The sequence below is a fragment of the Oncorhynchus nerka genome, linkage group LG20, assembly GCF_034236695.1.
Source record: "Oncorhynchus nerka isolate Pitt River linkage group LG20, Oner_Uvic_2.0, whole genome shotgun sequence".
NCBI classification, from domain to species: Eukaryota; Metazoa; Chordata; class Actinopteri; order Salmoniformes; family Salmonidae; genus Oncorhynchus; species Oncorhynchus nerka.
This window is the reverse complement of record NC_088415.1, coordinates 52631620-52648816: the sequence shown is the minus strand read 5'-3', so window position 1 is coordinate 52648816 and position 17197 is coordinate 52631620. Positions and strand designations below refer to the sequence as shown.

Sequence of the window (17197 nt, the reverse complement as noted above, 5' to 3'; positions counted from 1 at the left end):
TTCCCATCTGTCTCTATAGGTCTTCATGATGTCCCTATCTTTATGTCTGGGTCTATAGGTCTTCATGATGTCCCTATCTTTATGTCTGGGTCTATAGGTCTTCATGATGTCCCTATAGTTCTGTCTGTCTCTATAGGTCTTCATGATGTCCCTATAGTTCTGTCTGTCTCTATAGGTCTTCATGATGTCCCTATAGTTCTGTCTGCCTCTATAGGTCTTCATGATGTCCCTATAGTTCTGTATGTCTCTATAGGTCTTCATGATGTCCCTATAGTTCTGTCTGCCTCTATAGGTCTTCATGATGTCCCTATATTTCTGTCTGTCTCTATAGGTCTTCATGATGTCCCAATAGTTCTGTCTGTCTCTATAGGTCTTCATGATGTCCCTATAGTTCTGTCTGTCTCTGTAGGTCTTCATGATGTCCCTATAGTTCTGTCTGTCTCTATAGGTCTTCATGATGTCCCTATAGTTCTGTCTGTCTCTATAGGACTTCATGATGTCCCTATAGTTCTGTCTGCCTCTATAGGTCTTCATGATGTCCCTATATTTCTGTCTGTCTCTATAGGTCTTCATGATGTCCCTATATTTCTGTCTGTCTCTATAGGTCTTCATGATGTCCCTATAGTTCTGTCTGTCTCTATAGGTCTTCATGATGTCCCTATAGTTCTGTCTGTCTCTGTAGGTCTTCATGATGTCCCTATAGTTCTGTCTGTCTCTATATGTCTTCATGATGTCCCTATAGTTCTGTCTGTCTCTTTAGGTCTTCATGATGTCCCTATATTTCTGTCTGTCTCTATAGGTCTTCATGATGTCCTATATTCCTGTCTGTCTCTATAGGTCCTGATATAATATTTCCCTATATTCCCATCTGTCTCTATAGGTCTGATAGACAGAAATATAGGGACATATTCTATCAGGACCTATAGAGACAGACAGGAATATAGGGACATATTATATCATGACCTATAGAGACAGACAGAAATATAGGACATATTCTGTCTCTATAGGTCCTGATATAATATTTCCTATATTCCCATCTGTCTCTATAGGTCTTCATGATGTCCCTATAGTTCTGTCTGTCTCTATAGGTCTTCATGATGTCCCTATATTTCTGTCTGTTTCTATGGGTCTTCATGATGTCCCTATATTTCTGTCTGGGTCTATAGGTCTTCATGATGTCCCTATAGTTCTGTCTGTCTCTATAGGTCTTCATGATGTCCCTATATTTCTGTCTGTCTCTATAGGTCTTCATGATGTCCCTATAGTTCTGTCTGTCTCTATAGGTCTTCATGATGTCCCTATAGTTCTGTCTGTCTCTATAGGTCTTCATGATGTCCTTATAGTTATGTCTGTCTCTATAGGTCTTCATGATGTCCCTATATTTCTGTCTGTCTCTATAGGTCTTCATGATGTCCCTATAGTTCTGTCTGCCTCTATAGGTCTTCATGATGTCCCTATATTTCTGTCTGTCTCTATAGGTCTTCACGATGTCCCAATAGTTCTGTCTGTCTCTATAGGTCTTCATGATATCCCAATAGTTCTGTCTGTCTCTATAGGTCTTCATGATGTCCCTGTATTTCTGTCTGTCTCTATAGGTCTTCATGATGTCCCTATATTTCTGTCTGTCTCTATAGGTCTTCATGATGTCCCTATATTCCTGTCTGTCTCTATAGGTCCTGATATAATATTTCCCTATATTCCCATCTGTCTCTATAGGTCTTCATGATGTCCCTATCTTTATGTCTGGGTCTATAGGTCTTCATGATGTCCCTATCTTTATGTCTGGGTCTATAGGTCTTCATGATGTCCCTATAGTTCTGTCTGTCTCTATAGGTCTTCATGATGTCCCTATAGTTCTGTCTGTCTCTATAGGTCTTCATGATGTCCCTATATTCCTGTCTGTCTCTATAGATCTTGATACAGTATGTCCCTATATTCCTGTCTGTCTCTATAGGTCCTGATAGAATATGTCCCTATATTCTGTCTGTCTCTATAGGTCCTGATATAATATTTCCCTATATTCCCATCTGTCTCTATAGGTCTTCATGATGTCCCTATCTTTATGTCTGGGTCTATAGGTCTTCATGATGTCCCTATAGTTCTGTCTGTCTCTATAGATCCTGATACAGTATGTCCCTATATTCCTGTCTGTCTCTATAGGTCCTGATAGAATATGTCCCTATATTCCTGTCTGTCTCTATAGGTCTTCATGATGTCCCTATAGTTCTGTCTGTCTCTAGAGGTCTTCATGATGTCCCTATAGTTCTGTCTGTCTCTATAGGTCTTCATGATGTCCCTATATTCCTGTCTGTCTCTATAGATCCTGATACAGTATGTCCCTATATTCCTGTCTGTCTCTATAGGTCCTGATAGAATATGTCCCTATATTCCTGTCTGTCTCTATAGGTCCTGATATAATATTTCCCTATATTCCCATCTGTCTCTATAGGTCTTCATGATGTCCCAATAGTTCTGTCTGTCTCTATAGGTCTTCATGATGTCCCTATAGTTCTGTCTGTCTCTATAGGTCTTCATGATGTCCCTATATTCCTGTCTGTCTCTATAGATCCTGATACAGTATGTCCCTATATTCCTGTCTGTCTCTATAGGTCCTGATATAATATTTCCCTATATTCCCATCTGTCTCTATAGGTCTTCATGATGTCCCTATCTTTATGTCTGGGTCTATAGGTCTTCATGATGTCCCTATCTTTATGTCTGGGTCTATAGGTCTTCATGATGTCCCTATAGTTCTGTCTGTCTCTATAGGTCTTCATGATGTCCCTATAGTTCTGTCTGTCTCTATAGGTCTTCATGATGTCCCTATAGTTCTGTCTGCCTCTATAGGTCTTCATGATGTCCCTATAGTTCTGTATGTCTCTATAGGTCTTCATGATGTCCCTATAGTTCTGTCTGCCTCTATAGGTCTTCATGATGTCCCTATATTTCTGTCTGTCTCTATAGGTCTTCATGATGTCCCAATAGTTATGTCTGTCTCTATAGGTCTTCATGATGTCCTATAGTTCTGTCTGTCTCTGTAGGTCTTCATGATGTCCCTATAGTTCTGTCTGTCTCTATAGGTCTTCATGATGTCCCTATAGTTCTGTCTGTCTCTATAGGTCTTCATGATGTCCCTATAGTTCTGTCTGTCTCTGTAGGTCTTCATGATGTCCCTATAGTTCTGTCTGTCTCTATATGTCTTCATGATGTCCTATAGTTCTGTCTGTCTCTTTAGGTCTTCATGATGTCCCTATATTTCTGTCTGTCTCTATAGGTCTTCATGATGTCCCTATATTCCTGTCTGTCTCTATAGGTCCTGATATAATATTTCCTATATTCCCATCTGTCTCTATAGGTCCTGATAGACAGAAATATAGGGACATATTCTATCAGGACCTATAGAGACAGACAGGAATATAGGGACATATTATATCAGGACCTATAGAGACAGACAGAAATATAGGGACATATTCTGTCTCTATAGGTCCTGATATAATATTTCCCTATATTCCCATCTGTCTCTATAGGTCTTCATGATGTCCCTATAGTTCTGTCTGTCTCTATAGGTCTTCATGATGTCCCTATATTTCTGTCTGTTTCTATGGGTCTTCATGATGTCCCTATATTTCTGTCTGGGTCTATAGGTCTTCATGATGTCCCTATAGTTCTGTCTGTCTCTATAGGTCTTCATGATGTCCCTATATTTCTGTCTGTCTCTATAGGTCTTCATGATGTCCCTATAGTTCTGTCTGTCTCTATAGGTCTTCATGATGTCCCTATAGTTCTGTCTGTCTCTATAGGTCTTCATGATGTCCCTATAGTTCTGTCTGCCTCTATAGGTCTTCATGATGTCCCTATAGTTCTGTATGTCTCTATAGGTCTTCATGATGTCCCTATAGTTCTGTCTGCCTCTATAGGTCTTCATGATGTCCCTATATTTCTGTCTGTCTCTATAGGTCTTCATGATGTCCCAATAGTTCTGTCTGTCTCTATAGGTCTTCATGATGTCCCTATAGTTCTGTCTGTCTCTGTAGGTCTTCATGATGTCCCTATAGTTCTGTCTGTCTCTATAGGTCTTCATGATGTCCCTATAGTTCTGTCTGTCTCTATAGGACTTCATGATGTCCCTATAGTTCTGTCTGCCTCTATAGGTCTTCATGATGTCCCTATATTTCTGTCTGTCTCTATAGGTCTTCATGATGTCCTATATTTCTGTCTGTCTCTATAGGTCTTCATGATGTCCCTATAGTTCTGTCTGTCTCTATAGGTCTTCATGATGTCCCTATAGTTCTGTCTGTCTCTGTAGGTCTTCATGATGTCCCTATAGTTCTGTCTGTCTCTATATGTCTTCATGATGTCCCTATAGTTCTGTCTGTCTCTTTAGGTCTTCATGATGTCCCTATATTTCTGTCTGTCTCTATAGGTCTTCATGATGTCCCTATATTCCTGTCTGTCTCTATAGGTCCTGATATAATATTTCCCTATATTCCCATCTGTCTCTATAGGTCCTGATAGACAGAAATATAGGGACATATTCTATCAGGACCTATAGAGACAGACAGGAATATAGGGACATATTATATCATGACCTATAGAGACAGACAGAAATATAGGGACATATTCTGTCTCTATAGGTCCTGATATAATATTTCCCTATATTCCCATCTGTCTCTAGGTCTTCATGATGTCCCTATAGTTCTGTCTGTCTCTATAGGTCTTCATGATGTCCCTATATTTCTGTCTGTTTCTATGGGTCTTCATGATGTCCCTATATTTCTGTCTGGGTCTATAGGTCTTCATGATGTCCCTATAGTTCTGTCTGTCTCTATAGGTCTTCATGATGTCCTATATTTCTGTCTGTCTCTATAGGTCTTCATGATGTCCCTATAGTTCTGTCTGTCTCTATAGGTCTTCATGATGTCCCTATAGTTCTGTCTGTCTCTATAGGTCTTCATGATGTCCTTATAGTTATGTCTGTCTCTATAGGTCTTCATGATGTCCCTATATTTCTGTCTGTCTCTATAGGTCTTCATGATGTCCCTATAGTTCTGTCTGCCTCTATAGGTCTTCATGATGTCCCTATATTTCTGTCTGTCTCTATAGGTCTTCACGATGTCCCAATAGTTCTGTCTGTCTCTATAGGTCTTCATGATATCCCAATAGTTCTGTCTGTCTCTATAGGTCTTCATGATGTCCCTGTATTTCTGTCTGTCTTCATGATGTCCCTATATTTCTGTCTGTCTCTATAGGTCTTCATGATGTCCCTATATTCCTGTCTGTCTCTATAGGTCCTGATATAATATTTCCCTATATTCCCATCTGTCTCTATAGGTCTTCATGATGTCCCTATCTTTATGTCTGGGTCTATAGGTCTTCATGATGTCCCTATCTTTATGTCTGGGTCTATAGGTCTTCATGATGTCCCTATAGTTCTGTCTGTCTCTATAGGTCTTCATGATGTCCCTATAGTTCTGTCTGTCTCTATAGGTCTTCATGATGTCCCTATATTCCTGTCTGTCTCTATAGATCTTGATACAGTATGTCCCTATATTCCTGTCTGTCTCTATAGGTCCTGATAGAATATGTCCCTATATTCCTGTCTGTCTCTATAGGTCCTGATATAATATTTCCCTATATTCCCATCTGTCTCTATAGGTCTTCATGATGTCCCTATCTTTATGTCTGGGTCTATAGGTCTTCATGATGTCCCTATAGTTCTGTCTGTCTCTATAGATCCTGATACAGTATGTCCCTATATTCCTGTCTGTCTCTATAGGTCCTGATAGAATATGTCCCTATATTCCTGTCTGTCTCTATAGGTCTTCATGATGTCCCTATAGTTCTGTCTGTCTCTAGAGGTCTTCATGATGTCCCTATAGTTCTGTCTGTCTCTATAGGTCTTCATGATGTCCCTATATTCCTGTCTGTCTCTATAGATCCTGATACAGTATGTCCCTATATTCCTGTCTGTCTCTATAGGTCCTGATAGAATATGTCCCTATATTCCTGTCTGTCTCTATAGGTCCTGATATAATATTTCCCTATATTCCCATCTGTCTCTATAGGTCTTCATGATGTCCCAATAGTTCTGTCTGTCTCTATAGGTCTTCATGATGTCCCTATAGTTCTGTCTGTCTCTATAGGTCTTCATGATGTCCCTATATTCCTGTCTGTCTCTATAGATCCTGATACAGTATGTCCCTATATTCCTGTCTGTCTCTATAGGTCCTGATATAATATTTCCCTATATTCCCATCTGTCTCTATAGGTCTTCATGATGTCCCTATCTTTATGTCTGGGTCTATAGGTCTTCATGATGTCCCTATCTTTATGTCTGGGTCTATAGGTCTTCATGATGTCCCTATAGTTCTGTCTGTCTCTATAGGTCTTCATGATGTCCCTATAGTTCTGTCTGTCTCTATAGGTCTTCATGATGTCCCTATAGTTCTGTCTGCCTCTATAGGTCTTCATGATGTCCCTATAGTTCTGTATGTCTCTATAGGTCTTCATGATGTCCCTATAGTTCTGTCTGCCTCTATAGGTCTTCATGATGTCCCTATATTTCTGTCTGTCTCTATAGGTCTTCATGATGTCCCAATAGTTATGTCTGTCTCTATAGGTCTTCATGATGTCCCTATAGTTCTGTCTGTCTCTGTAGGTCTTCATGATGTCCCTATAGTTCTGTCTGTCTCTATAGGTCTTCATGATGTCCCTATAGTTCTGTCTGTCTCTATAGGACTTCATGATGTCCCTATGTTCTGTCTCCTCTATAGGTCTTCATGATGTCCCTATATTTCTGTCTGTCTCTATAGGTCTTCATGATGTCCCTATATTTCTGTCTGTCTCTATAGGTCTTCATGATGTCCCTATAGTTCTGTCTGTCTCTATAGGTCTTCATGATGTCCCTATAGTTCTGTCTGTCTCTGTAGGTCTTCATGATGTCCCTATAGTTCTGTCTGTCTCTATATGTCTTCATGATGTCCCTATAGTTCTGTCTGTCTCTTTAGGTCTTCATGATGTCCCTATATTTCTGTCTGTCTCTATAGGTCTTCATGATGTCCCTATATTCCTGTCTGTCTCTATAGGTCCTGATATAATATTTCCCTATATTCCCATCTGTCTCTATAGGTCCTGATAGACAGAAATATAGGGACATATTCTATCAGGACTCTATAGAGACAGACTGAATATAGGGACATATTATCAGGACCTATAGAGACAGACAGAAATATAGGACATATTCTGTCTCTATAGGTCCTGATATAATATTTCCTATATTCCCATCTGTCTCTATAGGTCTTCATGATGTCCCTATAGTTCTGTCTGTCTCTATAGGTCTTCATGATGTCCCTATATTTCTGTCTGTTTCTATAGGTCTTCATGATGTCCCTATATTTCTGTCTGGGTCTATAGGTCTTCATGATGTCCCTATAGTTCTGTCTGTCTCTATAGGTCTTCATGATGTCCCTATATTTCTGTCTGTCTCTATAGGTCTTCATGATATCCCAATAGTTCTGTCTGTCTCTATAGGTCTTCATGATGTCCCTGTATTTCTGTCTGTCTCTATAGGTCTTCATGATGTCCCTATATTTCTGTCTGTCTCTATAGGTCTTCATGATGTCCCTATATTCCTGTCTGTCTCTATAGGTCCTGATATAATATTTCCCTATATTCCCATCTGTCTCTATAGGTCTTCATGATGTCCCTATCTTTATGTCTGGGTCTATAGGTCTTCATGATGTCCCTATATTTCTGTCTGTTTCTATAGGTCTTCATGATGTCCCTATATTTCTGTCTGGGTCTATAGGTCTTCATGATGTCCCTATATTTCTGTCTGTTTCTATAGGTCTTCATGATGTCCCAATAGTTCTGTCTGTCTCTATAGGTCTTCATGATGTCCCTGTATTTCTGTCTGTCTCTATAGGTCTTCATGATGTCCCTATATTTCTGTCTGTCTCTATAGGTCTTCATGATGTCCCTATAGTTCTGTCTGTCTCTATAGGTCTTTATGATGTCCCTATAGTTATGTCTGTCCCTATAGGTCTTCATGATGTCCCTATATTTCTGTCTGTCTCTATAGGTCTTCATGATGTCCCTATATTTCTGTCTGTCTCTATAGGTCTTCATGATGTCCCTATAGTTCTGTCTGTCTCTATAGGTCTTCATGATGTCCCTATATTTCTGTCTATCTCTATAGGTCTTCATGATGTCCCTATAGTTCTGTCTGTCTATATAGGTCTTCATGATGTCCCTATATTCTTGTCTGTCTCTATAGGTCTTCATGATGTCCCTATATTCCTGTCTGTCTCTATAGATCCTGATACAGTATGTCCCTATATTCCTGTCTGTCCCTAAAGATCCTGATACAGTATGTCTCTATATTCCTGTCTGCCTCTATAGATCCTAATACAGTATGTCCCTATATTCCTTTCACTCCCTCCTCTCTACATTTTCCTCTTCTGTCTCTGCTGCTAAAGCCACTTTCTACCACTCTAAATTCCAAGCATCTGCCTCTAACCCTAGGAAGCTCTTTGCCACCTTCTCCTCCCTCCTGAATCCTCCTCCCCTCCCCCTCCTCCTCTCTGCAGATGACTTCGTCAACCATTTTGAAAAGAAGGTCGACGACATCCGATCCTCGTTTGCTAAGTCAAACGACACCGCTGTTCTGCTCACACTGCCCTACCCTGTGCTCTGACCTCTTTCCCCTCTCTCTCAGATGAAATCTCGCGTCTTGTGACGGCCGGCCGCCCAACAACCTGCCCGCTTGACCCTATTCCCTCCTCTCTTCTCCAGACCATTTCCGGAGACCTTCTCCTTACCTCACCTGCTCATCAACTCATCCCTGACCGCTCTACGTCCCTTCTGTCTTCAAGAGAGCGAGAGTTGCACCCCTTCTGAAAAAACCTACACTCGATCCCTCCGATGTCAACAACTACAGACCAGTATCCCTTCTTTCTTTTCTCTCCAAAACTCTCGAGGTGCCGTCCTTGGCCAGCTCTCCCGCTATCTCTCTCAGAATGACCTTCTTGATCCAAATCAGTCAGGTTTCAAGACTAGTCATTCAACTGAGACTGCTCTTCTCTGTATCACGGAGGCCCTCCGCACTGCTAAAGCTAACTCTCTCCTCTGCTCTCATCCTTCTAGACCTATCGGCTGCCTTCGATACTGTGAACCATCAGATCCTCCTCTCCACCCTCTCCGAGTTGGGCATTTCCGGCGCGGCCCACGCTGATTGTCCTACCTGACAGGTCGCTCCTACCAGGTGGCGTGGCGAGAATCTGTCTCTCACCACGCGCTCTCACCACTGGCGTCCCCCAGGGCTCTGTTCTAGGCCCTCTCCTATTCTCGCTATACACCAAGTCACTTGGCTCTGTCATAACCTCACATGGTCTCTCCTATCATTGCTATGCAGACGACACACAATTAATCTTCTCCTTTCCCCCTTCTGATGACCAGGTGGCGAATCGCATCTCTGCATGTCTGGCAGACATATCAGTGTGGATGACGGATCACCACCTCAAGCTGAACCTCGGCAAGACGGAGCTGCTCTTCCTCCCGGGAAGGACTGCCCATTCCATGATCTCGCCATCACGGTTGACAACTCCATTGTGTCCTCCTCCCAGAGCGCTAAGAACCTTGGCGTGATCCTGGACAACACCCTGTCGTTCTCAACTAACATCAAGGCGGTGGCCCGTTCTTGTAGGTTCATGCTCTACAACATCCGCAGAGTCGACCCTGCCTCACACAGGAAGCAGCGCAGGTCCTAATCCAGGCACTTGTCATCTCCCGTCTGGATTACTGCAACTCGCTGTTGGCTGGGCTCCCTGCCTGTGCCATTAAACCCCTACAACTCATCCAGAAAGCCGCAGCCCGTCTGGTGTTCAACCTTCCCAAGTTCTCTCCCACGTCACCCCGCTCCTCCGCTCTCTCCACTGGCTTCCAGTTGAAGCTGCATCCGCTACAAGACCATGGTGCTTGCCTCGGGCTGTGAGGGGAACTTCCAGGCTCTGATCAGGCCCTACACCCAAACAAGGGCACTGCGTTCATCCACCTCTGGCCTGCTCGCCTCCCTACCACTGAGGAAGTACAGTTCCCGCGCAGCCCAGTCAAAACTGTTCGCTGCTCTGGCCCCCAATGGTGGAACAAACTCCCTCACGACGTCAGCTAGTCAATCACCACCTTCCGGAGACACCTGAAACCCCACCTCTTTCAGGAATACCTAGGATAGGATAAAGTAATCCTTCTCACCCCCCTTAAAAGATTTAGATGCACTATTGTAAAGTGGCTGTTCCACTGGATGTCTTAAGGTGAACACACCAATTTGTAAGTCGCTCTGGATAAGAGCGTCTGCTAAATGACTTAAATGTAAATGTAAATGTAATTCCTGTCTGCCTCTATAGATCCTGATAAAGTATGTCCCTATATTCCTGTTTGTCTCTATAGGTCCTGATGCGAGCGTTGAGGGACTTTAACCTTCCCAAAATAGTGACCAGTGACGTCCCTATATTCCTGGGTCTGATCAGTGACCTGTTTCCCCAGCTGGATGTCCCCAGGAAGAGAGACCCAGAGCTGGAGACAGCTGTACGACAGTCAGTCAGCGAACTACACCTGCAGCCGGAGGAAAACTTTATACTCAAGGTATAGCAATGAAATGAAATGTACCGTCTGCACACTGTTTGCCTTAACTCCCCCTCCCCCTTTTCTCACTAGGTGACTCAGTTGGAGGAGCTGCTGGCTGTCAGACACTCCGTGTTTGTAGTAGGGGGAGCTGGGACGGGGAAGAGCCAGGTAGACTCACTAACAAACACATTCACACAAATGAATCGAAGCCAACCGTATTAGAATGTCCTCCATGTAACCCCAAAGCATTTCGTACGTCAACGTTATGTCTTTGAGGTTTTTAACGTGTGGTCATTTGTGGTTGGACAGATTTTGAAGACCCTCCACAGAACGTATGCTAATCTGAGGATGAAGCCTGTGTGGCACGACATCAACCCTAAAGCTGTGACCACAGACGAACTGTTTGGCTATCTACACCCTGCTACCAGAGAATGGAAGGACGGTCTGTGGTCTGCACACACACACACACACACACACACACACACACACACACACACACACACACACACACAGACAGTGTGGAGACTTGCTGTTCGGGTTTGGTCAATGTTGATTACATTTATTTTTGTCATTTTAGGCCTGTTCTCCTCCACTATGAGGGAGCTGACACGACAGGTGGGCCATGACGGGCCCAAGTGGATTGTTCTGGATGGAGACATAGACCCCATGTGGATAGAATCCCTCAACACTGTCATGGATGACAACAAGGTACGTGTGTGTGTGTGTCTCTTTGTCTCGTTCCTTTCTCTTTCTCTCCATCTGTCGGTGCTGACTTATCTTTCTCCTGCTCTCTCACTGCCACCTCTCTCTCCCCGTGTCTTTCTTTTATGGTGCTGATTACTCTCTCCCCTCTCTTTCTCTCTCTCACCCGATCTCTCTCTCTCTCTCTCTCTGTCGCTCTCTCTCTCGCTCTCTCTCTAGGTGTTAACCTTGGCCAGTAATGAGCGTATCAGTCTATCTTCCTCCATGCGTCTGCTTTTTGAGATCAGCCATTTGAGAGCGGCAACCCCAGCCACAGTCTCCCGCGCCGGGATACTTTACGTCAATCCACAAGACCTGGGCTGGAGCTCGTCAGTACACACACCCATGCAGGGACACGCACTCACACACACACGTATGAATGCCCACTCTCACAATGTATTCTGGCCCTCAGGTACGTGACAAGTTGGATTGACACCAGGCTGGCCCAATCAGAGCGAGCCAACTTGACCATCCTGTTTGACAAGTACGTCCCCTACTGCCTGGAGCAGGTCCGCTGTAACCTCAAGACCACTCACTCCAATAGACACTCTGTTCCTGAGAATCAGACACTGTGTTCTCTGTCCGCTGTCCAATCAGACACTCTGTTCTCTGTCTGCTGTCCAATCAGACACTGTGTCCTCTGTCCGCTGTCCAATCAGACACTGTGTTCTCTGTCCGCTGTCCAATCAGACACTGTGTTCTCTGTCTGCTGTCCAATCAGACACTCTGTTCTCTGTCTGTCTCTGTCTGCTGTCCAATCAGACACTGTGTTCTGTGTTCTCTGTCTGCTGTCCACTGTGTTCTCTGTCTGCTGTCCATGTGTTCAGAATCAGACTGTGTTCTCTGTCCGCTGTCCAATCAGACACTGTGTTCTCTGTCTGCTGTCCAATCAGACACTGTGTTCTCTGACACTCTGCTCTGTCCTGTCCAATCAGACACTGTGTTCTCTGTCTGCTGTCCAATCAGACACTGTTCTTCTCTGTCTGCTGTCCAATCAGACACTGTTCTCTGTCTGCTGTCCAATCAGACACTGTGTTCTCTGTCTGCTGTCCAATCAGACACTGTGTTCTCTGTCTGCTGTCCAATCAGACACTGTGTTCTCTGTCCGCTGTCCAATCAGACACTGTGTTCTCTGTCTGCTGTCCAATCAGACACTGTTCTCTGTCCGCTGTCCAATCAGACACTGTGTTCTCTGTCTGCTGTCCAATCAGACACTGTGTTCACTGTCCAATCAGACACTGTGTTCTCTGTCTGCTGTCCAATCAGACACTGTGTTCTCTGTCTGCTGTCCATTCAGACACTGTGTTCACTGTCCAATCAGACACTGTGTTCTCTGTCTGCTGTCCAATCAGACACTGTGTTCTCTGTCTGCTGTCCAATCAGACACTGTGTTCTCTGTCCAATCAGACACTGTTCTCTGTCTGCTGTCCAATCAGACACTCTGTTCTCTGTCTGCTGTCCAATCAGACACTGTGTTCTCTGTCTGCTGTCCAATCAGACACTGTTCTTTGTCTGCTGTCCAATCAGACACTGTTCTCTGTCTGCTGTCCAATCAGAAACTCTGTTCTCTGTCTGCTGTCCAATCAGACACTGCGTTCTCTGTCTGCTGTCCAATCAGACACTGTGTTATCTGTCCGTTGTCCAATCAGACACTGTGTTCTCTGTCTGCTGTCCAATCAGACACTGTGTTCTCTGTCCGCTGTCCAATCAGACACTCTGTTCTCTGTCTGCTGTCCAATCAGACACTGCGTTCTCTGTCTGCTGTCCAATCAGACACTGTGTTCTCTGTCCGCTGTCCAATCAGACACTGTGTTATCTGTCCGCTGTCCAATCAGACACTGCGTTCTCTGTCTGCTGTCCAATCAAAAACAGCGTTCTCTGTCTGCTGTCCAATCAGACACTGTGTTATCTGTCCGTTGTCCAATCAGACACTGTGTTCTCTGTCTGCTGTCCAATCAGACACTCTGTTCTCTGTCCGCTGTCCAATCAGACACTGTGTTCTCTGTCCGCTGTCCAATCAGACACTCTGTTCTCTGTCCGCTGTCCAATCAGACACTCTGTTCTCTGTCCGCTGTCCAATCAGACACTGTGTTCTCTGTTTGCTGTCCAATCAGACACTGTGTTCTCTGTCTGCTGTCCAATCAGACACTGTGTTCTCTCTCTGCTGTCCAATCAGACGCTCTGTTCCTTGTTGGACTGCCTGCTGACAGAAGACAACACTCCTCCTGACTCTCCCAGGGAACTCTATGAGATCTACTTTGTCTTCGCCTGCGTCTGGGCCTTTGGAGGAGCTCTGTTCCAGGACCATGTGAGTGTTTGTGTTCTGTGTGTGTGTGTGTGTGTGTGTGTCAGTGCCAGCAACCCATGTAACGCTACCTCAGCTAATATTTCTCTGCTCATTCATTGCCTTTTCCAGTTGATCGACTATCGCGCCGAGTTCAGTCGCTGGTGGTCGAAGGAGATGAGAGCGGTGAAGTTCCCCTCGCAGGGCACAGTGTTCGACTACTTCATAGACGCCGACACTAAGAAGTTCAGTCCCTGGATTGAGAGGACGCCCCGGTTTGAGCTGGAGCCTGATGTCCCCTTACAGGTCTGTACTTGTTTCGGCCCCCTTTAGCGAAGTGTACTTACTCTGAATCTCTCTGCATGAGAATGTGTTCTGACTGACTAAGTTTCACTGGTGTGCCTTTCGTAACAGCAGTATGTACATGTGTGCGTGTGAATTTGTGACGGTGAGTGTATGTAATGTCTGCATGTCTTTCTGACACGTGTGTGTGTGTGTGTGTGTGTGTGTCTGTGTGTGTCTGTGTGTGTGTGTGTTTCCAGACGGTGCTAGTCCACTCGGCAGAGACCATCTGTCTGACGTACTTCATAGACCTGCTCCTGCAGAGAGGCAAGCCTGTGATGTTGGTGGGGAACGCTGGAGTAGGGAAGACCATCCTGGTCTCTGATAAAGTAGCCAAGCTACAAGAGGACTACATGGTGGCTAAAGTCCCCTTCAACTACTACACCACCTCGGCTATGCTACAGCGTGAGTCACCAGTGGCCGTTGTCCGCCACTGTATGCCGTAGTTGGAGTTATACCGGCCTGGTTCCATTTCAAATACTAGACCCACTTATTAGAGGGCAACCCAGGGATGGAACCAAACCAATCTCTGCCCTCAAGAACTGATTCAGTGTCAGCCCTCGTACTTCACTGGTGATTCTAGTGTGCCATATTTTAATGGATATGATGTTTAAAAGCCCCTAGAGTTGATGTCCAAAAATTCAATTAGCATAAAACAAAAATCCCCATCAAAATACATCCGTTTAAGCATCGAGTCGATGGATTACATGCGCTGACCAACTGGTGTGTCTTCACTGCCATTTTCAACCTCTCCCTGTCTGAGTCTGTAATACCAACATGTTTCAAGCCGACCACCATAGTCCCTGTGCCCAAGAACACCTGCCTAAGTGACCCGTAGCACTCACGTCTGTAGCCATGAAGGGCTTTGAAAGGCTGGTAATGGCTCACATCGACACCATTATCCCACTCCAATTTACATACCGCCCCAACAGATCCACAGATGATGCAATCTCTATTGCACTCCACACTGCCCTTTCACACCTGGACAAATGGAACACCTATGTGAGAATGCTGTTCATTGACTACAGCTCAGCGTTCAACACCATAGTGACCTCAAAGCTCATCACTAAGCTAAGGACCCTGGGACTGAACACCTCCCTCTGCACCTGGATTCTTAACTTCCTGATGGGCTGCCCTCATGTGGTAATGGTAGGTAACAACATATCTGCCACACTGATCCTTAACATGGGGGCCCCTCAGGGGTACGTGCTCAGTTCCCTCATGTACTAACTCCTTCACTCATAACTGCACGGCCAGGCACAACTCCAACACCATCATTTAAGTTTGCTAACAACAGCGAGACAGCATATAGGGAGGAGGTCAGAGACCTGGCCATGTGGTGACAGGAAAACACCCTCTCCCTCAAGGTGATCAAGACTAAGGAGACGATTGTGGACTACAGGAAAAGGAGGACCGAGCACGCCCCCAATCCCATCGACTGGGCTGTAGTGGAGCAGGTTGAGAGCTTCAAGTTCCTTGGTTTCCACATCACCAACAAACTAACATGGTCCAAGCACACCAAGACAGTCATGAAGAGGGCATGACAAAACCTATTCCCCGTCAGGAGACTGAAAAGACTTGTCATGGGTCTCCCGATCGTCAAACGGTTCTGCAGCTGCACCATCGAGACTGGTTATATCACTGCCTGGTATGGCTACTGCTCAGCCTCCAACTGTAAGGCACTGGATCCAAGATGGCGTAGCAGTCAGACGTCTTGTCGTGTCGTGTCCCTTGTATATATCGTTTTTTTACATATTTTTCTTCGCATATCTTTTAAAACATTTTGCTAAACCTCAACTTCTAAATACTCTCCTGCAACCCGCCTCACCCAATGTAGCGCGGATCTGCTTTTTTTTTCTAAAGTATTTACATTTACTTCGGATCCGGAACCCCTCAACTGAAGCTAGCCAGCTAACTACCAGCTATCAGTCAGCAAACCATTGCTAGCGGTCTTCAGCTAACCGGTCATCAGCTAACCTTTAGCTCGGAAAGCTCTCGCCAGTTCGAACAACGCGACTCTAACCAGAGCATAACGGACCTATTATTTTTTGTCCCCGGTGTCACGAACCGGCTCAAAGCCCGTAACAAAAGGGAGACAACGTGGAGATAAGGAGTAATAAAATATATATTTATTAAATAAGTAACTAAGTATAAATTACAATGGTGTCTGTAATCAGTAGTCAGTAGTGTAAGTGAGTGTTTTGCATGAATGTGATAATGCAGGGTGTTGAAAGGTTCCAAAGCAAACAACCAAAAAAAACACCAAGAGAAACAACCACATCTATAAAGGTGTCTGCATGGAGAGAGTCTCCTCCATGAATGGGGAAGTGGTGTATTTATCCTGGGAGACACCGGGCCCAGGTGTTTCCCATGTAGCTGACGACCCTCCCAACTCCGCCCACCAGCATCCTAATAAGGAAATAACAGAGAGAATACGGCAGACAGAGTGGGAGGGTCGTCACACCGGATTCCCACCGCAAATGGAACATTTTCAGCTGGATCTTCACAGCTCGCTAACTATACTAACCGCAACCCCGGATGATTACTCCTGGCTAGCGTTTCCACCCACTTAGCTTGAAGCTAGCCCGGCCAGTGCTCCTGTGCTACCACCGAAGCATACTCCTGGGCTACAATATCCGGACCCACGACCGGTCTATCGATGTCACCGCATGAAGAGGCATAAACAGACTCACCCCATCGCGACGTCCCCCAAAGGCTAACTTTCTAGCCCTTGCTATCTCCTTGCTTGCTAATTCGGCCTGCTAACTGCTAGCTTGTTTAGCCCCGGTCCGCTAACTGCTACCTTGTTTAGCCCCGGCCTACTAACTGTTAGCTTGTTAGCACAGGCCTGCTAACCGTCTGAATCGCCGCGTCCCAACCACTCACTGGAACCATATTTACTTTCAATCTCTTTTCGATTTTTAATTCGTTTATACCTTCCGGTAACCTGCCTCACCCAATGTGATAGGGAATCGCTACTAATTTTTATTTTTAGAACACACCAAAGAACCTCCAGAAGCTAACCAGCTAACTAGCTACAAGCTATTTAGTCATTGTTAGCCACTGCTAGTGGCTTTTACCTTTTACCTTCTGCACAGCCAGCCAGTTTTTTTTAACCTGCATAATACTCGCCAGTCTAGCTTCCCTCCCCTGGACACTGATCACTTGGCTACATAGCTGATGCATGCTGGACTGTCCATTAATCACGGT

The 17197-nt window shown here is 44.8% G+C and overlaps 1 protein-coding gene across 1 annotated transcript in view; it reads left to right on the top strand.

The window, feature by feature from the left end:
- dnah9l (dynein, axonemal, heavy polypeptide 9 like) overlaps window positions 1-17197 on the top strand; it is a 174719-nt gene that overhangs the window by 49135 nt on the left and 108387 nt on the right. The window contains exons 39-47 of the mRNA XM_065005584.1: window positions 10444-10638; window positions 10711-10788; window positions 10930-11062; window positions 11198-11328; window positions 11542-11690; window positions 11774-11948; window positions 13538-13669; window positions 13778-13951; window positions 14188-14392. Coding sequence (XP_064861656.1) covers window positions 10444-10638; window positions 10711-10788; window positions 10930-11062; window positions 11198-11328; window positions 11542-11690; window positions 11774-11948; window positions 13538-13669; window positions 13778-13951; window positions 14188-14392 — 1372 coding nt within the window. The remainder of the gene's footprint in view (window positions 1-10443; window positions 10639-10710; window positions 10789-10929; window positions 11063-11197; window positions 11329-11541; window positions 11691-11773; window positions 11949-13537; window positions 13670-13777; window positions 13952-14187; window positions 14393-17197) is intronic.